Source organism: Drosophila ficusphila, unplaced genomic scaffold (assembly GCF_018152265.1).
Source record: "Drosophila ficusphila isolate 14025-0441.05 unplaced genomic scaffold, ASM1815226v1 contig_286, whole genome shotgun sequence".
Taxonomy (NCBI): Eukaryota; Metazoa; Arthropoda; class Insecta; order Diptera; family Drosophilidae; genus Drosophila; species Drosophila ficusphila.
The window spans coordinates 1,731,770-1,754,917 of record NW_025064189.1 but is presented as its reverse complement, the minus strand read 5'-3'; the positions used below and the strand labels follow the sequence as shown (position 1 = coordinate 1,754,917).

General features: G+C 45.1%; 8 protein-coding genes and 2 non-coding genes across 11 annotated transcripts; 4 read left to right on the top strand and 6 right to left on the bottom strand.

Moving 5' to 3' along the window:
- Positions 1–101: 101 nt before the first annotated feature.
- On the bottom strand, positions 102–864 carry LOC108095479 (tetratricopeptide repeat protein 36 homolog). The gene is made up of 3 exons (XM_017196594.1): positions 548–864; positions 262–437; positions 102–202 (listed from the first exon to the last, which is right to left on the bottom strand). Exons 1-3 carry the CDS (start codon positions 855–857, stop codon positions 131–133), a joined length of 558 nt encoding a protein of 185 aa, XP_017052083.1. The 5' UTR covers positions 858–864; the 3' UTR covers positions 102–130.
- A 289-nt stretch (positions 865–1,153) lies between these two features.
- On the bottom strand, positions 1,154–8,034 carry LOC108095464 (transcriptional regulator EFH1). Its single transcript, XM_017196579.1, has 3 exons — positions 7,279–8,034; positions 2,904–3,622; positions 1,154–2,516 (listed from the first exon to the last, which is right to left on the bottom strand). The coding sequence occupies exons 2-3, from the start codon at positions 3,590–3,592 to the stop codon at positions 1,709–1,711; spliced, it is 1,497 nt and encodes a 498-aa protein (XP_017052068.1). The 5' UTR covers positions 3,593–3,622; positions 7,279–8,034; the 3' UTR covers positions 1,154–1,708.
- Positions 5,850–5,922, top strand: Trnav-aac. The gene has a single exon. It is a non-coding gene; the product is annotated as a tRNA-Val (tRNA).
- On the bottom strand, positions 6,274–6,346 carry Trnav-aac. The gene has a single exon. It is a non-coding gene; the product is annotated as a tRNA-Val (tRNA).
- Positions 8,035–8,315: 281 nt separating the features above from the next.
- Positions 8,316–9,628, bottom strand: LOC108095397 (probable chitinase 10). The gene is made up of 4 exons (XM_017196480.1): positions 9,612–9,628; positions 9,314–9,553; positions 8,726–9,213; positions 8,316–8,540 (listed from the first exon to the last, which is right to left on the bottom strand). Coding segments are annotated over exons 1-4 (954 nt in total). The 5' UTR covers positions 9,613–9,628.
- Positions 9,629–10,484: 856 nt separating this feature from the next.
- On the top strand, positions 10,485–11,493 carry LOC108095396 (protein obstructor-E). Its single transcript, XM_017196479.1, has 4 exons — positions 10,485–10,496; positions 10,555–10,701; positions 10,768–11,204; positions 11,269–11,493. Coding segments are annotated over exons 1-4 (810 nt in total). The 5' UTR covers positions 10,485–10,495.
- A 286-nt stretch (positions 11,494–11,779) lies between these two features.
- LOC108095466 (protein obstructor-E) lies at positions 11,780–12,858 on the bottom strand. The gene is made up of 4 exons (XM_017196580.1): positions 12,849–12,858; positions 12,565–12,795; positions 12,064–12,500; positions 11,780–12,004 (listed from the first exon to the last, which is right to left on the bottom strand). Exons 1-4 carry the CDS (start codon positions 12,856–12,858, stop codon positions 11,780–11,782), a joined length of 903 nt encoding a protein of 300 aa, XP_017052069.1.
- A 418-nt stretch (positions 12,859–13,276) lies between these two features.
- On the top strand, positions 13,277–14,929 carry LOC108095402. Of its 2 annotated transcripts, XM_017196485.2 has the most exons (3): positions 13,277–13,384; positions 13,583–13,646; positions 14,128–14,929. In XM_017196485.2, exons 2-3 carry the CDS (start codon positions 13,593–13,595, stop codon positions 14,806–14,808), a joined length of 735 nt encoding a protein of 244 aa, XP_017051974.1. In that variant the 5' UTR covers positions 13,277–13,384; positions 13,583–13,592; the 3' UTR covers positions 14,809–14,929. The 2 variants fall into 2 exon arrangements, with proteins under 2 accessions (XP_017051974.1, XP_017051975.1); XM_017196486.2 differs by lacking the exons at positions 13,277–13,384; positions 13,583–13,646 and adding an exon at positions 13,899–14,010.
- A 317-nt stretch (positions 14,930–15,246) lies between these two features.
- On the top strand, positions 15,247–22,112 carry LOC108095436. The gene is made up of 9 exons (XM_017196546.2): positions 15,247–15,618; positions 15,884–16,037; positions 16,256–16,659; positions 16,824–16,916; positions 16,979–18,524; positions 18,679–18,947; positions 19,004–19,545; positions 20,113–21,232; positions 21,300–22,112. Exons 1-9 carry the CDS (start codon positions 15,346–15,348, stop codon positions 21,897–21,899), a joined length of 5,001 nt encoding a protein of 1,666 aa, XP_017052035.1. The 5' UTR covers positions 15,247–15,345; the 3' UTR covers positions 21,900–22,112.
- On the bottom strand, positions 22,017–23,148 carry LOC108095438 (bifunctional peptidase and (3S)-lysyl hydroxylase JMJD7). Its single transcript, XM_017196547.2, has one exon. The coding sequence runs from the start codon at positions 23,121–23,123 to the stop codon at positions 22,179–22,181; it is 945 nt and encodes a 314-aa protein (XP_017052036.1). The 5' UTR covers positions 23,124–23,148; the 3' UTR covers positions 22,017–22,178.

Here is a 23,148-nt window from a genome sequence, read left to right as displayed (position 1 = left end):
ATATTAAGGAAACCTTTTTATATTAAACCATTTAACAACTTCATTGAACCAAAAATTTATGCGCGCTTTAGAATTAAAAATTTAACAAAGATTTTAACAGGTTTTTTGCATTCACACAAATACATTAACTTTATTTCAGTTGATCGAATGCCTGGCGAAGCATTTGATTGCAAAGTGCTGCAAAGGGATTTATTTCCACCAGCTAAAATAAAGAGTAAAGGTTATTAGAGAAATTTTTTTTAAAATAAATTATTGTAATACCTGATCTCTGGCGAATTTACTGCCCAACTGTGCAGCTGCCTCGAAATCTGAGCGTGCCGCATCTAAATTATCAAGTTTGCGATATAAAACTCCTCGCTGACAGTGGGCGTGGCACTTGGTGCGGGTCTGCTGATTGTTGGCCAGTTCGATGGCTTTATTCAAGTCTTCCAGAGCCTCTAAAATATATAACTAGATGTTTAAAATTACGTAAACTCAAACACGAATTTTAAATTAAATTTAAATTATATAGAAGAGAGAATAAAAGTGGTTGAGTAACATTACAAACCCTCATCGCGTTTTGCCAAGCGAAGTGTTTGAGCTCTATTATTCAGCACGGATGCCCTGAGAGCCACATTAAGTGACTGTTGGAATATTTTGAGGGCTTCATCCAACTCTCCCTTTTCAGACAAGGCAATTGCTTGAATCTCCAGGTCTTTGGCAGCCCTGATGGCCTCAGTGTCCGTCTCCACATCCTTTAGATCGGCTTCAGCGGGCACAAAGGCATTGGTTTGTGGACTGATGAGCTCCAGGGGATTGAAGATGGAATCCAGCACCTGTTGATCGTGAGAACTCAACTTGAGTTTGGCCTGCGGCATGATTCGATTTAATCAGCTAAACTATTTCGAACGAACTGAGGTTGGTATATAAACAGACTATATTCGAAAAAGTTAGGTGAGAACAAAATGCAAATTATCTCGCCCAACCTGTTCGTACTTATAATAAACAACATTTGAAAACAAGAAAGATCGGAATAGTGTAGTGGATATATTGGTTTTCCACTGAATGGTTTTATAAAGTCAACATTTTTTAACCCGATTATTTAGCTTCAAAAACGGATTAGGTGAATGCCACTCTCTTGCACAAAATGCATTTCCGCAGTAAAACAATATTATAAATCATTTAAGATCTCTTTATTTAATATAATTACTAAATATATTGCATTCTCTTTTGGTATTTTGTAGGAGAATTGGGCATTTGATTGGTTAGTTTATTACTTAACTGCCTACTAATACTGCTGATTGACTCTTAATTTTCTGTATCAGCTATTTCTACATATTTTCTCGTTGCACTGGCTTCTTGTGTTTGTATCTAATGGTTTAACGCACATTGATCTCGCGGTCACTATAGCTTATGATTTCTTGATCTCTTGAGCATATCACAGAACAAAAATGACAGTAGAATATATATGACATGTTCGGGTTTTTTGTGTGGAAGAGTTTGAGTTCTAGAACGAGGCATAGAAAGTGTAAAAATATTACTCGGAGCCTAAAAGTAGATATTCATGTATGCATATATGTTTATCTGATATATATATGTATCTTTATATATATATACGAATGCCGTGTAAATGTTCATATAAACTGTGATATCTCTTTGTTAGAAAAATATTGAGCAAAAGACTTGGCATTGTGCAACCATCGAGGGCTTGGCTCAATTCCTCGACGGCCTAAACGACAATCTTATCATACGAAGGCGGCGGCGTCTCATCCACCGGAAGCGTTTTGCCCAGATTCGCCGGCGTTTGTTCCGGCGGCAGCAAGATGGCTATATGATAGGGCGGTGGTCCAGCCGTGGCCGCCGTCCCGTCCACGGCGGCCACCTGCTGCTCCTCCAGATACCGCACCTCGTTCATCTCCAGCAAACAGCCAACGGAGCGGTTCACTCCCGTTCCCGATCCCGCTCCTGTTAGGGATGAATTCACTCCACCGCGACTGTGGCACACAGCTGCCCGGGCATCCGAGCGATTGGAGGTGGAGAGCATCCCCTTGGGAATCCTGCAGAGACTGACCAAACAGGCGGCCAGGAAGAAGGTGGCCGAGAAGGCGCAGAAGATCAGCACCTCCAGGCCGGTTCCCTGGTGATCGAAGTAGAACTTGGTGCCTGCCACAAACACGGAGGCCAAAACTAAGGAGGCACACATGCCGCACTTCAGGTGGCTGGGCAGCAGTTGCGAGTCCGCGTGTTGCAGCAACGCATGGTGTTGCTGCTGCAGCTGGTTGCTGGTTGCCATTGTCGCCGGTGCAGCGGCAACAGTTGGCGCCGGATTAGCTGACTCGGCTGCTGCGTTGGCTGCCGTGGCAGAAGCCACTGCCACAAATGTGGCCACCGCCTGTTGTCGGAACTCGTTGCTGGAGTTGTGGCGACGCGGCGTGGCATAGGCGCTCGATTGTCGATGGTTGTTGCTGCCGCTGGTCGAGTGGTTGCTGCTGTGCTGCTGGTGGCCGGTGTGGTGGTAGGCGCTGTACGCATCGTCCCTGCAATAAGGATTCGATTGTTAGTCAAAATAATCTTAACTTCGGAGGGAAACAAATAAAACGCTTTTCTTAAATTTTGAGAATCATACATTATTCAATTGCAAACACTACTGAATATTTCAATAAGTTTGTCGTTTAAAAAATATGAAAATTCCATAGAGTCGAATTTAATTGATTACAGAAATTGTTAATTTTCTACAGAAAATGACAGTAAATACTTATGTTAAAAAAAAAGGTTTAGTAGTTAAAGCATTAAGTTCTTTAAAATGGAACTTGTATATTCCTAATCATTTTACATTTCTTTTAGAAATACTTTCCAATATTTCATGTAAAAATTGATCTGATTAAAGCTTGATTGTTATTATTGTAATGTTATATTTTACTTACGCATAGACATTGCTCGAATATTGCTGCTGCTGATGTGCATCGTAATGTCGCACGGGCACCGCCATGTTGCCAAACTGCGGATGGTGATAGCTGTAGTGTTGCTGCTGCGGTTGATGTTGCTGCTGTTGATGCTGGTGTTGCTGTTGATGTTGCTGCTGGTGCTGCTGCTGCTGCTGGTGCAACAGTTGCTGCTGCGTCCTCGGCTGGTAGCGCGTGTTGCCGTGGTGACTGTAGTGCGAGCCACGTGCCACAAGGGGCACGATGGTGCCGCTTCCGGTGAGAACTGCTGCCGAGGAGGCTATTCCACTGGCATTGTTGTTGTTGCTGGCAGTTGTTGTTGTACCGGTGGCAGCCAAGTTGTTGTTGTTGCTGTTGCCACCGCTGGAATGTTGCTGCAAGTGTTGCTGCTGCTGATGCTGGCCATGCTGGGAATTATTGTTGCCATACGACTGGCGACTTGTTCCCGGCTGGTGGAGATCGTAGGGCGTCTGGGGCAGAGATCGGTGCACCGGGGGCATGGCCTGCCCCTGTCCGACGCCACCGGCATTGTTGCCACTGCAGCTGGTCGACTTGGTCCTTCGTGGCGGATGTCCATAGCTCAGTCCGCTGCCAGCGTGGGATAAAGAAGCCGCCACGCGGGAGCGTCCAAATCCGCACTGTTGAGATCGCTTGTCAATCCAGAAATGCATTGTGATCAGGGGAAGAGCTAACTAATTAAACTGAAATAGATTAAATGTATATTAAGTGGAAGTCTGGATGAATAAACATGTCAATATGGTATTATTATTTAAAAAGTGCAACACGAAAACATTAAAAAAGCAATTAAAGCTTAATAGCAAGCTTCAGTATAAATTAATATATGCTATGTTATGTTTTTCAGTATTAGTAAAAAACTTGTTAAAGGCAATTTATTTAATTGTTTCTATTATTGCCTTAAGTGTTGCAGTTGTTTAATCCATGGCTTATTACTTCAATGACAAAAACTTTTTTAATATTACACTTTAATTTTTGCACTTAAATGTATTAATGTTTTCTTACAATATTTTTCAAGTTTAAAGAACATTTTCAAGTTCGAAGAAGTCTAGAATACACATTTTTTGAGTGCAGGCAGACAGACAGTCGGCATTAAGTGCTGCAAACTTATTTGAAGTTCAAGTTGTGTGCTTAGGTTGGGGATGGAACAATCCTTGACTAGACAAAGCGCATCTGACTCATTTGGCTTTGTGTCTGCCAGACGGAAGGGAATCGTTCCCCGTTTCCCCGCTTTCCTTTATTTTCCCTTTCCCCAAAAGCTAAAACAGGAAACGTGCGCATCGCATTTCAGGATTCTGCCCCTCTGTCTGCTAAAAATCCCCCATCTGGAACCCGGTTTGGGATTTCCTCTTTGTGCTTCCCTGTTCGAAGGTGCAACAAGGAACAAAGGTTGCCTTCGCTGGCTGGTCAAGGAACCCGCCCGAAAAGTAAAACATTCATTGAACGCTTTCACTTCCCGTGTCATTGGCATCAGCCGCATCCAAAACATCCTAAAACACCAACACGACCTCAAGGACCCCAGCGCGCCAAAATACACAGACAGAGTTTGGAGTGAGGTGGTATTAGAAAAGGACATGGCCAGGCAGGGGCGTACATAAAAAGGGGGAACTGGGAGCTTCAAAAATAATAAATTAACTACTTCGCAGTGTTTTCAAGAGCTCACTATCCATGGTTGCAAAAAGTGTTTTTTTATACTTTATTTAAATTATATTTATTACCTTTTTAAGTTGTGACCCCTGGTTTGATTGCCTTGTGCTTTGGGAAACCCACCAAGGAGGTAAAACTTTGGGTTCGCGAACTATTCGAAGATGGATTATGACGCTTACTTTTCTCTGTTCTTGCCAGTGTTTTGACAAAGAGTAAAAGCCACGATGCGTCCCATTGTGCCTGGTGTTTGCATTTTCGGTTCTTAACGCGCTTAGCTGTTCGTTGAACTGTCCCTGCGGCTTCGTCGTCTGTGTTTTGGTCTCCGTGGTGTTAGCCAATCAACGAAGACAGCGGCAAAAATTATGAATTTTTTAATTTATCCCACAGACGATTTGCCGTGCCGCATAAACAATCAAGTACACATACGCACCGTGCGCCGAAAAGCCATTAAAATCAACCGCACAATAAAATAACTTTTATTTCGTGGAAACTTTCCTGCTCTGCTTGGCAGCAAGGTTCAAAGTTCAATGGCTGTCAACATCTTCGAGCAGAGTTACACAACACAATGCTAGAGCAACTGAGTGCGAATAAATAAGTACTCGAGCACGGGGCAGGACAATAAAATGAACATACATATTTAAAAGAGACATTTTGACAACCTTTTGATAGGTTCATTTCGTTTCTATTTCTCGCCTGGCGCCACTCGGATTTCAGTTTGTTTTTGAGGCACCCCCATTGTCCCTTTCAGCTGGGGTTCAATGCTTTCTGCTCCTGCCACCCTGATTACAACCATTTAGTTTGCTTGCCACTTGGGGTAGAGTTCAGCTTGATTTGCCCCGATGCTGGTCAAGATTTGTGCGGAACTAACTCGGGCATTGACATTGTCTAAGCTGAGGGCACTAAAGTTGTTTCCTTTCTGGGTAATAAACTTCTAGTTTGGCCACGGGAGATGTAGTGGAAAGAGTCTTTCAACAAAGAATGCCCATTCGCTTTTTTATAATCAGTATTTACACACTATATAAATCACTATCTCAGCGCACCTTATAATAATTCTATTATCAGCCCCGCCCTGCCGCTCGCTGAGTTTAAAACCATCAACAATGGCAAACTGCCCGATCATTGGGTCTCCTTGAAACATTCCACACAGAAATCACTTAAATAGATACAATAACACTTTCGGATTTCATTCACGGAACCCGTTTTAATTTTGGCCTGTTGCCAGCTGAGGTTGCTGAAGTTGACCTCTGGGCCGCCGTAGTTTCAACTGTTTCCGTGGTGTAGCGGTTATCACATCTGCCTAACACGCAGAAGGCCCCCGGTTCGATCCCGGGCGGAAACAGATGTAAATAATTTTTTTGCTTTAAATTTTTTAGTTTAATATTTTTTGAAGTAAAATTGTATAATACATCTTCCAGAGGTTTTCTGTACTAGATACTTTAATAAAAAAGTTTTTTAATATAAGTTATAAGTTCATCTTAATGTACATTTTGAGGAAATATATATTATTTATTAACAATAAAAAAGTTCTGGTTCCATTATATAAAGTTTAATTAGAGATAACGCTGTTGTAATTATCAGATCCTTTATTACAAAGTAATCTATAATGGTATTAGGTATTCCTACTGTAAACCTGACTGAAAAAAAAACATTTCCAAGCTAGTAAAAAAGTCTACAAAAAGTTGGTGTCACCTGTTTCCGCCCGGGATCGAACCGGGGGCCTTCTGCGTGTTAGGCAGATGTGATAACCGCTACACCACGGAAACAGTTGACTAAGCGGATGTTCTCACTCGAAGTTGGTTTTCAGCAGAGGAAAAGTTCAAATCAAAAAGGAAATCTAAACGGATCTTATTTAGTTTTAAACTTTTTAATAGAAAATGTAACTTAAATGGAGCGATTTTTAAAGCAATGTTAATAAGAAATGATTTTCTTTATAATCCAAACATGTTTGATCATCCCACATTTATTTTGCAAAATGAATATTATAAACAATTGCATGTGAGTTTATTGACTTAACGATTTGACTGAATTCAAAGGAGATGACACGCCGGAAAGCCAAACCAAAATGTTTATTGGACGGAATTCCCCAAAAAATAAGAACATTTTCGGGAAGCAGAGCTATCCCAACCGCCTGACCATTGCATAAATGAAATTCCAGACATTTATATTCGCCGCTGGTTGTTCCCAGTCATTGTTCCTCACCTCCGCCGGATGATGATTCCTATGCGTCATTGGGCAAAGATGCCAAAAACAAAACAGAAATTGTAAACTTTAAGGCAGGCGCTGGTTAAGCACCCCTTTTTGCCATTTTACTCTCACTCGGATGGTTTGTTTTTGCCATTAACCTTTGCCGTTCGCTCTTTTCGTTGGCGGGAACTGAATTTGTCTCATTCGAGTGCCTTTGCAGGAGGGTGGGTGTTACTCTGGCTGAATAATGTGAGGACCGACTGAGTGACTGCCTGCCAGTCCGACAGACCGACAGTCTGTCTGTCTGTCCGACTGTCTCACTGTCTGTCTGTCGTCCCGACAAAAGGCCAAAAAAAAAAAAGAAAATGAAAAAACGAACACAATCCCTGCCCACTTGATGGCGTACGCTGCGTATGAGCAATGCGCTGTATGCATGCGATTCTGTCTGCAAATGTGTGTTGGTTGTTTTCAAGTGCACCACGCGTTTTTTTTTTTTTTTTTTTTTTGTTACCTGCAATATTTTCTCGCCTTCTCGGGCTCTCAAATGTGTTCAGCTTTCAGGTTTTCAATGGTTTTCACTATTGGCACGTTGCTGTCACGTTTCTCGCCTTTATTGCACACATATTGTTGTTTCTGGCACTGGTTTTCTTGATATTTTGTATTTGCTGCACCAGAGTCCTTGAACGCTCAACTGACCCGACACGACGACAAACACACACAAAAAGACACGCGAACTTTGGCTCTGGTAAATGTAATAAATATCCTTTATAGTGCAAAGCTCGTCACTCGAAGGACTCACACGACATGCAGCTTGAATTGAATTCAATTCAATTCAGTCCACAAACCGCGGACTCGCGCTCGAATAACTGTATTTTGCCAACCTTGCGGGTCGAGACGCAGGTGGGCTATGGTGGGTGGTGGGTGGTGTACAACGGACGATGGACGATGGGCGGTGCTGATTTGCCAGCGATTCGAACGGCGCAAGGACTCGCAGCCAACTGAATGTGTGAATGCAGTTGGCTGGCCCAGCGACGTGCTCGTTTTCACTTTCATGAGTTTCGCAGACCACTCTTTAACCACCCCCTTGGGTGGCGTTTTTTTCCTTATTGCTTATTTTTGCCAGCGGACAGCGCTTTGTTTTTGCTTTCTGTATGTGGCAGAAGAGCATGAATGGCAGCTCTCTGCCGCTCTTCTTCAAAACACGGTGGCTGCACGACACATGCGCCCTTCGAATTCGACATTGTAAACAGGTCGGCAAAATTTTGAATTTTCCGCCAAAAGTATGAAGTTCTTTTAAAAGAATGTTTGTTCTATCTAGAGGTTTTTTATGAAAGCAAAACCAATTACATTAGTTCTGTTTTTTTCCCCCTTAAATTCTATCTATTTCTATCCCAATTCTATTTAATTCTATCCCAATTTTTGGTAACATTTTATGTTTTGGTATTTGATATTTATCTATATTTAAGCTGAGAATTTTAAGATAAAATTCTGAAAATCAAAACACCGAAGGCAAAGACTGTTTGTAAATATTTATTGGCAAAACTTCCGTTAGGCACCGATATATTCCGGTTTGCGGCACTCCTCCACTTTGGGATCGTAGTGGAGACCCGGGGTGCAGTCCAAGGTCACTCCGCGACCCTCTACGCAGTAGTAGTATGCATCCCGGCGCCTCTTGTGCGGATAAAAGTGAACTCCCACCTGGGGACACTCAATGTCAGCACGCCGCAATGGGGAACGGGAATACGGCATTATATTCCTAGCTGCAGCATCGATCTTGAAATTAATTCGGTGGTTTTAGTTTTGGCTTTATGTAGAAATGTAAAAAAATCTTAAAATAACAGACATTAATTCAATTGATATTAATTCTTACGTAATGACTAAGAAATACCGTGTTCCCAGAAACCTTATCTAACTTTTATCAATTTTCAATTCGATTTTAAAGAAACCATTTCACTTACCGTGCAGTTAACATTCTTGGCAAAGTCACAGCACTTGCACTCGGAATTGTAGGCCAAGCCGGGGGCGCACTCCTGCTCCCAAGGATGTCCATTGGAGCAGACAAAGTACTTGCTGCAGGAGGCCTTGCTGGCCAGGTAGATGATGTCCTCCGGCTGGAAGGTGGCCGAGCAGTCGTTGGCCACGCAGTCCACGTACTCGGGGAAGTCGCAGCGATCGGTGACGTTGTTGTACTGGAGTCCATCCTGGCACTCCCTCAGGACGGGTTGTCCGTAGTAGCAGAGCACGTACTTGGTGCAGGTATTATCGTAGCAGAAGCTACTCAGACGAGACGACTCGCAGCTGGGCAGGCACTGCACATCCTCTATATAGGTGCATATCTGGAGTACGGGGTCGTATCCCAGTTCACAAGTCTTGTTTGCTTCGAGGCACAGGGTGGGAGTGTTCTTTTCTAGTTCTCCACAGCTGCCAACTTTTTTAATTGTGTTATCTAAAAATCATATGATAGTTAATCTTCTACTTAATTAGATCTCCGGTACAATAGGAGTACATATACATTTATTTGAACGAAAAAAAACAATTTAACTTACTTTCACACCATATATATTTATCGCAGTCGCCCACATAAGGAAGGTACACCCCGTCGACCACATTGTTGCAAACATTGATCTTGGTATTCTTGTACATGTCGTATACACCCTCATCTGGAACATCTTCTCCATCGCGATCTTCATCATCTGGACCAGGAGCCACAACGAGATCATCATCGGCCCAAACCCGATTGGACATCAAGAAGACCACCAATAGAACACCAAATATCAGACACTTCACTGCGGAGTTAATGAAATTGCCATTAAATGGATAGAAAACAATTTCCGAGTAACTTACTCCTGGAGAGCTTGGCATGTGCCACCCAACTGTTTGCTCTCATAGTGAAACATATCCATTTTATATCGAATCTTTGCAGTCGCCTAATGACTTCTTGCCAACTTATCACTTTGCTAATTTCGGCACACGACTAGGAAAATACCATATATTCGCCAAACATTTCATCTTTCAATTTGTCGCCACCAAACTTAGAGATAACTTAAAATACTTTGGACAGAGTGATTCCCAGAACTCGTGGATCTCCTCCAGCCATTATTAAAAAGTCTGATAACCACTTATTTGCAACTTCTATATCTTGCATGCTTTTAAGATAAGAGCTCTGGAGTTTTCGAGTACTTTAAACGTGATATCCACTATTGCGCAACATAAACTAAACTATGGTATTTCAATATAAAACATTTTCTGAGCTGCCAGGATTCTTGCAGACTATTATTGACCTAAGAAGCCCACTTCGTAGTTGTTGACATCAATGATTAATTTCAATTCAAGTTGAGAAAATCGTATCTTATAATTCTCTGCTAACTTAAAGCACTTGTTACAGTGAAAAAGTGAATGTTTAAAGATCCATTACTAGATACAAATTAAAGATTACTTATCCTTACACGTGTTCCTTAATGATCATCAGTGATGTAAAATTCAAAGGGTTTGATTAGGACAATATTCAGATTGACTTTTGTTCAAGAACGCTATCTCAACCTGTCGAATTTTAATGAGCTTGAAGCGCCATCCAATAACTACCTTTAAACATGCATCCACAGCTGATAAGATTCGGAATTCGCAGGGAAATTAAACACGCCAGAGATGAAATGCCAAAAAGGTTTACCTATAAATGGAGGGTTTCTTTTTACTGAATCGATAGTTAGAGGAGAAAACTGAAGGCAAAAAGTAAGTAGATGAATGAGCTGGAAAAACAAGTGAACCTAAGTACCAAACTATTCCCTAGTGTTGTTTCGCCTGACCCTTTTGGCCCTGGTTGTCCTGATCGGAAGTTGCGAAGCTGCAGATGGGGACGTCAATATTTGCTCCAATGTGGCTGACAATATGTTCGTCCCCCACGTGGGCAACTGCTCCAAGTACTTCCTTTGCATGAGTGAGTGTGGCAATTTTTATAACCCTAGTTTATTCTGGATAACTCCAATACTTCTTTGCCTTAAAGGTGGAATTGCCATTCCGCGTGAATGTCCTACCAGCTTCTACTTCGATGCTAAAAGTCAGGAGTGCTTGGACGCTATTGATGTCCAGTGCATTCCATCCTGCAAGGCGCGAGGATTGGGCTCCTTCAACTACGATCGCACGTGCACCAAGTACGTGCTCTGCTTCGATGGAACACCGGTGATCCGGCAGTGCTCCGATGGACTCCAGTACAATGCCCAGACCGATCGCTGTGACTATCCGCAGTACGTGGACTGTGTGGACAACCTGTGCATCCGGGATAACAATCCAGACGCCATCGTTTACATTGCCAGCAAGGCGCGTTGCGACAAGTACTACGTGTGTTTGGATGGACTACCGAATGTGCAGAATTGCTCCAGTGGTCTGCAGTACAATTCAAAGACCGAGAGTTGCGATTTCCCATCGAGGGTCAACTGCACGGTGGGTTTCTGGGTTTCTTCTATTTCCTGGGAGCAATCTTAAGATAGAGATTTACTTCTTTTAGGTGGAAACCCTTCAGAGGAATATCCTGCCTTTTGCCCGAGCTCCTCCACGTAGTGCGGACATCAAGTGTCCTTCGAAGGGATCCCACTTTATTGGCCACCCGAAACGCCAGGATGCGTACTACTACTGCCTAAATGGACGCGGAGTCATCCTGGATTGCACTCCTGGTCTGGTTTTCGATTCCAAGCATGGAGAGTGCCGGGAACCACAGTTCGTAGAGGTCTAATCGAAACGCAATAAATATCCTTTGTCTTCAATATTTAAAAAAATGTTAAAATTTTTTTAAGTAGTGGTATATCCTTTATTGGAGTTATGGAAGTTCAATTTTTAGAATTTAATTCGGGAAGCACAGACAACGTTTCTAAATCAAATCTTTATTTGCATTAGAAAAAATTTGGGTTGTCGAGACTTAGAGTTTTTGAATACAGTCGCGGCATTTGAATTAATCGCTTTAAATAAAGTTCAGAATTTGCAATTTATTTTAATTCAATTTTTTTTTTATTTTGACCGCATTAAAGGCCCACATTTTGGGGTTCGCGGCACTCCTGAACCTTGGGATCGTACCACAGACCCTCAGAGCACTCCAAGATCAGACCATGACCAAAGAAGCAGTAGTAATAAGCATCTCGGCGTGATTCGTGGGCGTAAAAGTGTACTCCATCTGGAGGGCAAATTCCATCAGTAGTTCTAGGTAGGAGTCGAGAGTATCGCCGAACCTTCCTCTGTTCAAATGGAATCTAAATAAAAGGGATATCAATCGGAATAGTAATTGAAATGGAAATTATTTTGATCCCACCTGACAACCCGCCTTCGATGGAATGTCGCAGCAATCGCATTTCGTGCTGAAATGGAGACCAGGAGTGCAGGTTTGCTCCCTGGGGATTCCGTTGCCGCAGAGGAAGTACTTCTCGCAGGATACTTTGCTGGGAACATAGCGCAGATGGTAGGCATTGTAGTAGATGGAGCACTCGGACTCCACACAATCAACGTTCTGGGGAAAGTCACACCGATCGGTCTCGGAGTTGTACTGTAGGCCATCCTGGCATTGCCTCAAAACAGGATGACCGTAGTAACAAAGCACGTATTTTGTGCAAGTTCGCTGGTAGCTGAATGTGCTGAAAGTCAGGGCTTTGCAGGTGGGTAAACAGTAAGCCTGACCAGGATGCACACAACTCTGGTTTTTGGCATTGAACTCATAGGGCCATTCGCACTGGAGTTCTATGGCTTGACCAGCTGTCAAATATATAATCCAAAAATTAAATAATTAAATAAAAAAGTATCTCAGTTTTCAACTTACATCGACAAAGGTAGTACCTATTGCAATCCCCCACAAATGGAAGAAATACATTATCCGCCACATTACCGCAAAGACTGAGATTTCCAATGATCAAACCATTACTATATTCCCCACCGGATGTGGTAGAGATCGTTTCCGCAGAACTATCAGTAGTTGTGGAGATATCAAAATCTTCAGTATTTACTTGCACTACGCAAAAGTACGCAAGCAGACAGATAAAAACCAACATTTCTGCAAAAAAGATAAGTATTAGAATTTTTGAATTCCGGTTTCTATTGGCATACCTCCACTCATCATCAGCTTCTCAAAACAACTGCTTGCTTCCTTCATGGAAATTTGCCTTTAAACAAAAAAATCAAAGATTATCTTATCACAGCATCGATGTTTAACATTTAAGTGACAAATTAATTGGGAAAAGAACAAGTGACTCATGGGCGTGAAATTTTAGCTCACCATTTTCATGTAAGGTTCATTCTCATTACTACTTAATCAAAAAAGTTTTCTATCCATTTCTATTATTTTTGAAAAAGGAAACCATCTCTTTGTGATCCTCCAAACTGAACATATATTAAAGCATGTTGATTTAAAGGAGGTGTGTTTATTTTTCTATTTATTGAAAATCGTTTCTGAAACGCTTGCCGCCTGGTTCCCAAAAATCTACGAGCACACGGAATCGTTTGAAAATATTTTCGCTTTCGGCTTTTCGATTCAGTCGAAACATTGGCATCTCTCTGCGCACAACCCATCGCGTGAGGATCGTATCTGAATAAATACATATTCCTAAAAGAAATTTCTGGGAACCATAGTTTTAGTTTGTTGTGTAAGTTTGCATAATTGCATATTGTGGCGTTGTCTTCAAAAGTTCCAAGTGATTGACACTAGTCATATTGAAAATACAATTTAACAAAGAGGCATTTATTTATAGACAGCGCCTTGCGGTGGGCCTTTGTTTGTATTCAAAAAAACATCAATGTGCGATATATGTATATAACACCAAATTTTCCCTCTTCTCTTCAAGCACCTAGAAAATGGTCAACGAGTTGAACAGACCCCAAAATGGGGACAATGCCGCCTTGAGCGAGGTATGTAAGCTGGAATCTAGCAAATCGGAATAAGATCAGTATTTAGAAAAATTGTTTTTTAATATATAATAACAAAAATGAGTTCATTAGGGACTCTTTGAGTTTAAAATGTTATATGACACCCAACAAAGGCTGATCTCCAATTATTTCTGGCAACAATGAAATAATTGGGCCAGGTATTTTGCATCGCGTATATAATTATTTATATGCTCTCCTTGTTTAAATTGTCTAGATGTTTCCACGAAAAGATTTTTACAAAAGACACATTGTAAAATAGTTCTCTATCCGAAAAGTTAAATCTTTCTAATTTAAGTTAACTAACTACTTGCTTTAACCCAACAAATAAGTCTTTAAATTTTACAATGTGAGTAATACAAGGAAGTTAACCGATTAGTTTTGTTTGACTTTTATTATATAAATTAAATTTTCATATTTAGAAAAGCGGAAATAAAATATTAAAATGGTTTTCATTTATCTCCAGCGCCTGGCAGCATCCAACCGGCAGCTGCAGGAAATGCAGGAGGAGCATCGCCAGCTGCTGGAGGAGATGGAGACCTTGCGTTTGCGAGCGGCCGAACTTACACTCCTGAATGCCCAGCGCCAAACGCTAAGGCAATCCGCCGGAGAAGAGGAGAAAACCCAAGAGTCGCAAGCTCCAGCGGAGCCGGAAGCAGTGTCCTCATCCTGTCCTGCTGATCCCGCTTCAGAGGAGGCCACATCAGCTGCCCAGGAAGAGGGCAGCGAGGAGGACAAGGAGGAGCAGGCCAGTTATCTGCAGGAGAAGCTGAACGAGATCGCTAACCTTAAGGCCCAGTTTAAGCGAGTACAGAACATGGTGGATACCACCAAGCTAATTGAGCAGCACATGTCCACCAGGCAGTCGGTGCAGGTGCAATCCAGTTCCTCCGTTCAGACCAGGCGGCAGACCACCACCTCTGAAGTCCGGGTGGCGAGTGAAGTTGGGGAGGCTGAAGAGGCTGTTGCCGGTTCCAGTGCATCGACCCCTGCTCCCGACAATGCGGAACTCCTGAACTCCATGCTCAACATGTTTACGGACTTCACCAGCGATCTTCGTGGCCAGGCGGAGAGTCTGCGGGAGGAGCGGGATCGCATACGGGCTCTCAAGGAGGACATTATTCAGCGCAAACAGGGAAAGCAGTGAAAGCTGCACTGAAAACACTCACGGGTTCTAGTCATATCATGTGAAAATCAGACGATGTTATTATACAATTATAAAAAACCCCAGTTTATCTTATAAATATATAATTATTGCTCCCAATCGATTATTTAAACTTTGAATATGTTTTTATGGTTTACCCTTGCGGGTTACCAAAGTGGAAGTACCATATAAAGATTCTTTCTTTCTTTCTTTTCCGTATAAGCATTTCTTTTGTGGAAAAATTCAGTGTAAACTTAGAAAGTGCAATTAAGATGTTAAGTAAAGTTAAAAAACTACCCGTAGACTAAAAAACGTAAGCTTTAAAATTTTCAAAATTATTATTTTAAATTTGGCAGTTACATGTATCGATATCGATAGACCGCCCAGCTGAGCGACCCTGTCTCAGTTGGCTATTCCACTGGCTGCCAACCCTGGTTTAAAACAGCTGTCAAAGTGGGCAAAGCAAAGCGAAAATTTTTTTCTAGCGTCTGTTTTTTATACACAAAAGTTTATATATAAAAAAACAATTTATCGTATATAATGGCGCCGCCGCCCAAAGTAGCTGCGGAGCAAGGCAATGCCAGTGCACGCAGCAGCAGCGGCAACAGCATCAACAACAACAATTCGGTGGGCGGGGCAACCGGCGCCGTGCCCAAACAACAAACGCCCACAAACGGAGCACCCTCTTCCGGAGTAACTGCGTCCGCGGCAGGGAGCAGATCGGCCCGCTCTCGCCGACAGCAGGAGCATCTGGGCGAACCGGACTTGGACTTTGTGGAACCACTGCAGCACGAGACTTTGAAAACACTGAATGTGAGCAAATCTTCTAGAAGAGAAAGAAGCTCCTTTCTCTTTGATTTATAAATACACTTCACACTCATATTGGCCTGCGAAAATTCTTTTCCGCTGGTTCAGTAGCGAAAGCAAACGCAGACACAGCGGACAACGAATTTCGAACGGCCAGTGCACGATTATATATATATCTAGAGAGATATATATATATAGACCTAAAAGCAGAAACATTACCGCCCTACTCGTGCTCATCTTATTGCTAACCTTTGTTTGCTGTTGCTTCAAGGATCTGCTTCAGCGAGCCCGCATCACGAACGGCAAGAATCGATCTCCAGCAGAGCAGCAGTTGTCTACCAAGGAAACCAGATCACCAGGACAGCAAAAGCAGCGCGACACACTGAGGCAACTGGCCGCCGAGCAGAACAACTACGATTCAGCTGGTAAATGTCAAAAAAAAGTTCAAGGAATACACATCTCATTGAGCAATTTCCAATATCGGTACCTGGCCAATGGATCGGCATGGCCCACACAACGATCAGTGCGCCAGTTCATGGTCTATAAATAAGATGCGCACGAAAATAAACGCCCACTGAGATGATGTAGTCCGCAGCCCACACTGTTCTAGACCTAAACTGATGTTTCCTATTTTCCGTTGCAGAGCAATTACAGGAACAGCAGCAGCGCTACCGATTCCCCGTGCGTCCAGTTCAGAGGGTCCAGCATCAGCCATCCTCGTCATCGTCTGCTGGTACAGGCGCCCCTGCACCTTCGTCAGCCTTGCTGCGACTGCGTCAGTCGACGCCCCCGAATGCGACAGTAGGCGTGGTCATACCAAACGCAACCACCAGCAACGGAAACGGTCACTTGAGTGGCAACGAGGAGCAACCGCCAACTCTGACCGCCGCAGGACTGCAACAACTCGTTCACCGCCTCTTAGGTGTGCAATCACTAGGCCCCAGAATCGAAGCAGGTCGCTCCCAGGTTGAGGTGTTACGTTCCCTACTGGAGTTAGACGAGAACCTAAACAGCAGAAGACAACAGTCGAGTGCAAATTTAACAGAGGTGAGTATACTTTAATATAAAAAGAAATTTGCATATGTTTTAAAAACAATTGGTTAAGTTACAATTGAATTACTCTTAGTATTAAAAAATGACCAATAAATTAATTTAGGGGCTTCAACTAGAATTTTCTCTTTTTTAATAAGTAAACTTATTTTTCTTTTTAGCAAATCAACAGTATGGTTCACGAAATAAACCCAACCGAGCAGGACGAGGGCGTAGTCAATTCGACCAGCCTGGAGGATGTCGCATTAAGCGAGGTAAGATTATAAAGATACTCTTTTTCCTCACTTCTAACTTCCAAGTTGGTTTTTTCAACCAGATGAGCGACAACCGCGCCCAGTCCATCCAGTCCCTGCACAGCGTCCTGGAGACACCAACACCTGATACCACGCCCAGTTTCGATGAGCTGCAGCAGCGCCTGGAGGCCTCCAACAGGAACATGCAGCACCTGCAGGACGAGCAGGCCAAGCTGCTGCACATCCAAAACCTGGCAAAGTCCCACCTCAGCGAAATGGAGCAGCTGCGCCAGCAGGCTGACCGTCTGCCCCACAACAGCAATGGAGGAGAGGCGCCCAAGTACGAGTCCGTGCAGCAGGTACAGGATGACATGGCCTCGCTTGTGGGGCGCATGAAGAATCTCACCGCCTTTATCCACAACCAGAACGAACTGAGCACCGTGCTAGGAGACGATGGTCCCGAGATCCTGGCCGAGCAGCAAGCGCTCCAAGAGAAATTGGAATCGCTGCGCACTCAGCGTGAGGATATGCGCAACCTGGTGGATGAATTGAACAGCATCAACCGCACGGCCAGGGAGTCGGCAAGAGAAACAGCAAGAGTAATCAAGGAGGAGACTCCCACGCCTCCGGCAAAGCCAGTTCCGGTTCCAGTTGCAGCTCCAGCTCCAGCCAAGGAGCGAGTGGTTCCTGTTGAGTACCAGAGAAACGTGCCAATCATGCGTCAAGAAGCAGCAAACGCAGCCCAACGGGCACTCCATGCTCAGGCGATGATCAACCAGAAGACGGCGGACATCGAAGCACTCAAGGCGCAGATGGCCAGACTGAAGGGCATGCTGAACACGGTGACACAGATCGAGGAGAGCACGCCCAGCATGGGTGGCTCACTGGAGCGACGTAGTGAGGAGAGGACCAGTATGGAAAAGGAGTTGCCGGAGGAGATTGCCCAGCGCGTATTTGCTCTAAACGATGTCACTTCGGAACTGCGTGCCGAGGCAGCCAGTTTGCAAAAGGAACGCGATCGTATTCTGGCTCTGAAAGCGGAAATCGAACGCCGTAAGCAGCAGGCAGCCGCAGCAGTTCAGATGGGCGAGGAAGCTCTAAAGCGCAGCAGTCTTACTCCCACTCCCACGCCCATGAGACAGCAACAGGTGGCCGAGGATGAGGATCCCTCGGAAGTGGATACTACCTCACTTCAGGCCACACCGACCAAGGAACAACTGCGCGACGAACTGCGACTGCAATGTGAGCGATTGCGCAAGGAGTACGAGCAGAAGCAGCGCGAACTGGAGCAGCGATATGTGGCCAGCAATAACACCACCTCGGAGGCGGATGACGAGGGCAACGACGACACCGACAGCGATAAGTACTTCGCCAACGTACGTACCGCTTCTTCGGCGACGCTCAAGCGAGCTGCATCCGCCAGCACGGTGGTGGAACAGCGTCGCGGTCAGCAGACCAATTTGCCTTCGCAGCAAGCCCCACCTCCGCCAGCTCCTCCATCCACGCTCCTTGAAGACGATTTGAACGTGACCCTGGACACTTTGTCGCTGGGCAACGACAGCCTGCCCTCGAGCAGCAACAGGTCGCAGTACATGCCGCCACCAATGCCACCAGTGCCGGGAATATGGGGTAAGTTTTTGCATTTGTGCCAAACGAAAAAAAAAACATTTATTCTATTGACCCCATAAAAGATTGTAAAAATGTTTTTTGAGCGTTATATATAATATTTAAAATCTTTCTTTAATAATATAATTTTAATAATGTCTTCTCAATATCCCCTCAGCATCTCACAACTCTGGTAATTCGTGGCACGGGCAGCAGCCGATCTATGGACAGGCTAGCTCCAGCACCGGCACAGAGTTCAAGCAACCGCCGACAGCCGCGCAAGTGGGATCCTCAAATGCCTCCGGATCGAATGCATCGGCGGACGCTGTGCTGCTGCAGCAATTCATGCAGACGCAACAGATGCTCATCAACTCGGTGTGCCAGTGCAACCAGACGTTGTGGCACCAGCAGCGGGAGATCGACAACCTCAACAATCAGCTTCATACGGTAATTAACTACCAGTTAACCGGACTTTCCAGTGGCTAATAATTTTATTTACACAGCTCCAAGATCGCTTCAATGTGGTGGCTTGCCAGGATCACAGCTTTGGCTTGAGGTCAGAGTCTGTGCCGCCTCCCAACCTTCCGGGCATGGGTCAGATGCCCAACAATCTGTGTCTGGGCAACAGTCGCGCTCAGTCGGAGCAGCTCTTCAACTTTGGGGCCCACCAGAGCGCCTTTAGCAACTACCAGCGCAGCTGTCACCGCACCGGAAGCGAATCGCATCATCACCAGCAGCAGCAACACCAACAGCAGCCGTTTCTGAACAATGCCGCTCCACCGCCACCGCCGACGCACTACAACAACGAGACACCGCTGTCGCCACCCACGTACCGTTCCAGTCCGGGACCAATTTTTATGAACCACCACAACAACACGATCCATCAGAACAACTCGAATCTGCGAACGCAGAACCAGCACGCCAACAATCTGCACTCCTTGCCCGAGGGAGCAGCTGGCGGAGGAGCTCCCGGTGGTGGAATTACCCTTAACAACCAAGTGCCACCTGGAAACCGGGCCAACAACTACTGGGACAACTTCCGCAGGTAATTTTGTAACATTGGTGATGGTTTTTGAAAGGGGTATTTTGGTGGAGGAGGGTTAAACGCAATAAATATTTATTAAAACCATTATATAGAGTTCATTTTCAATTCTGTGTTTCGGTAAGTGCGACCAAGAGGTGTTGCAAACGAGTGTTCCATTAACAGAGTTGAAAGTGACTAACAGTTGAAAGAGATTAACCACAATTACTAACAAAAGAGTTGCCATTATAGTCAATCTGAAGTTTAGAAATATAGCATGTCATGGCTGATAAACAATATACAAAATCGGCAAAGATTTAAACTATTTTCTACATTAACATAAACAGAATAAAGTAATTCAAAATGTTAAATAAATTATTATTATTCAATATTATTGTTGATTCATTTATTTTGGTCAGTATAAGTTAAAGCATGAAACTAAGTTCAAAATAAAATATATATGTATATATAATTATATACATTAAAAGCAATTACAATTTTGATTTAACTATTTGGCAAGACTGACTAACCACTGCTTGAATATTTGCTACACGCTTGCATTAACCCATTAATATCCGTGCGCTTTTCCAGCCACTCGCGCCAGAATCTCCTGTCGAACAAGAGCAACGAGGAGCTGAACGTGGACCTGCAGCAGTACCGTTGCCAGCGGGCTCGTCCCAGCTACTTCCAGCCGCCGCACTTGATGCCACCGCAGACGACTCGCAGTGGCTTGACCCACCAACAGCAGCAGCAGCAGCAGCGTCGCCACTTTTTCGAATCGCCACTAACCGCTTTGCATGGCAGCACCAGCAATGGCAGCAATAACCTCAACAACAGCGGCAGTGCGGCAAGGAAACGCGACTGGCGCGAGGATCAGGCTCGCAATCGCGACCACGACGATGAGGATGTGGACGAGGTGGAGGAGAACCATGACAACATTATATTCGGCTCAGGGCGACGTCGGAATCGTCGCCGCCCGCAACTTTCAACGCTGCGCGATGAGGAGCCGGAGCAGCCAACTTCCTCGAATCTCAATATGAACGTTAACTACGGCAACAGTCCGCTTTATCAGCGCAACAAGGTGCCAGCTAAGCCCACCACATCAACGGTTTCTCTGACTCCTCTCCAGCAGCGACACCTTCGCTTCGACTTTGAGCTCCCTGCTCACTATATGGACTACATTGAGCTGCCCCAGATAACACCGATGGACAATACTCCCATCCTCGGTCAGGAGCCGTCGCCAGCGGACGAGTCCAATGTCATGGAGCAGACCGAGGAAACAGCCTCCGAGGAACTGAATCGCAATCTGCTGGTCAATGCGCTCAAGAACGACAAGTTCACCACAAAGTTTTACGAGTCCATCAAGGAGGATGTCTACCGCCGACTGGAGACACTTTTCGAACAGCAGCAGCAGCAACAACAGCAGCAACAGAACCAACAGCTACAGCAATCACAAGAGCCGCACAGCCTGCGAAAGGCTCTCAACCAGGAGGAGATCGAGCCATCGGAAGATGCGGAGGCCACAGAAAGTCGCAGTGAAACGCCACTGGAAGTGATGCGTTTGCAACTGGACAACGATCGGCCCGAGGATGAAAAGGCGTCGCCAGTGAAGCAGCTGACTGTGGTCATTCCCCAGAATGGTCATGACCTGGACGAGATGGAGGCCACTGCTTCGGCGGTTGCTCCTGCTGTAAGATCGGAAAACGAACAGGTAAGGAAGCGGCTTAAATCCTTGCCAAGGGGTACGATGTACTCATGCTTTAACTCTCCTTCACCAGCAAGTTATCGAGGGGAAAGTGGAACAAGACGATGGCTCTGGAGCAGGAGCCACCGTGGAACTAGCCCCGGACCACGAGCTTATCGAATATATTATCAGACGCATACGCAACCAGACGCACAATAACACCGTCATAAATGATTCCTTGCTGGCGGAAGTCTCCAAGTTGACGGCCACTGCCGCCCAGAATTCGACCGCCAGTTCGCCGCTCATCTCGCCCAAGCGCATTTACGCCAAAATCAAAAAGATGGACATGCCGCGGCAGCGTGACGAGTTTCTGCTCTGGTACCGCTCCTATCTCGAGCAGTTGTTCGTGGTGGAGCAGCCGCAGGACACGTGCAAAGCCAAGTCGAAGGTGCCACCTCAAAATGCTGGTAGTCCGTCCAAGCAGACCAACAAGCGGGTTCGCGAGCAGTCGCAATCCCAATCGCAGGACTCAAATAACGACGCCGATCTGGCTGAAGCTGACCAGAAGAACGTCTCCTCGTCGGGGAATGGCGATCTGGAGTGCGAGAACAACGAGAATCCCGGCGAGGAGGCGGACAACCAAGCGGCAGCAGAGTCCTCCGGCGCAGAAAAGAAGGACAGCAGCCTGGAGTAGGCCATAGGTTAAACCAAGCAAAACAAACATTCCTAATCTCACAATACATCATTTGTATGGATATGAAATCATTACTCATTTACGGCTTTCGCAGATGTTAAATTTTGTTTGTCCGTGTCGTTGTTCTAAGCAACCATTTCATTTGGCTTATAGTTTTTTATTTAACATTAAATTATGTAACAATTATAAATATATATATGTATGTACACTGAAGACAACAATATACTTTTATTATGATAACAATACCTGAGGAGACAGACTCTTCGGTTGGCTCTAGTTTTATCTGCTCGTGGTCATCTGCTCCAGCATGCGGTAGTAGCAGTAGCGACTATCGTAGTCCAGATCGTACCAGAAGTTAACGGCAATGCACTTGTGGCTTTGGGACACGTGATGGAACCAATAGTTGGGCAGGTACAGGATGTCTCCGGCATGAACGCGCACCTTGAGTGGTTGCGCACGGGCGTACTCCGGATACTTGGCCAGGTTAGGAGCCAAAGGGTCTATGCTGACCCATTCCGTAAACTGTTCGGATCCCTCTTCATCGCAAATGGGATCAATGTAAAACTGCCCACTTTCAGAGGTTTTGTAAACGGCCGTGGGATAAATCTCACGGGGAACACAGCTCAACTGGTGTGGCGGGATCAGGATGAAGTCCTTGTAACCGGATATAACACAGTACAGGTTCTCGTAGGGATCCTTATGCATGGAGGTCACGGCGCGCTCGTCGCCTAACCAAAAGTTGACGGCATCAGGTGGCTTATTGAAGGACTGCTGGGCAAAATCCAGGTCACTGATACGCAGATCGGCGGCCAATTCCGGCAGGTCCTCACTGAGGTTGGAGTTCTGCTTCTGAATGTAGTGGACAGCACCAGTGGGATCATCTAAGCGGCGAACCAACTCGGACAACTTCATTTTGGTCTCCAGCGGCAGGACGAAAAACTCCTGCCCGTTTTGCGTGGCCAGGCCATCGGCATAACCGTTTGGAGTGACGGCCACATCCACTACTCTGTCCTCGAGCGCCTGGATCAGGTATTCCGGCGTCCATTTCCCGATTGCCGGCCACGAGAGCGCCTGGCGAATGACTACCGGCTGGTTTTTGGAGTAGTAGTCGCGGCAGAACTCCAGGGCTGTGGGAATCCTGTCTAGCTCCACCACGCTGCTCCCGATGCACAGCTCCTCTGCCTCCTGGAGCAGGACATCCAAAGCCCTCTTGATTTGGGACATGCCGGCAATAACAGTGCGCACAAAC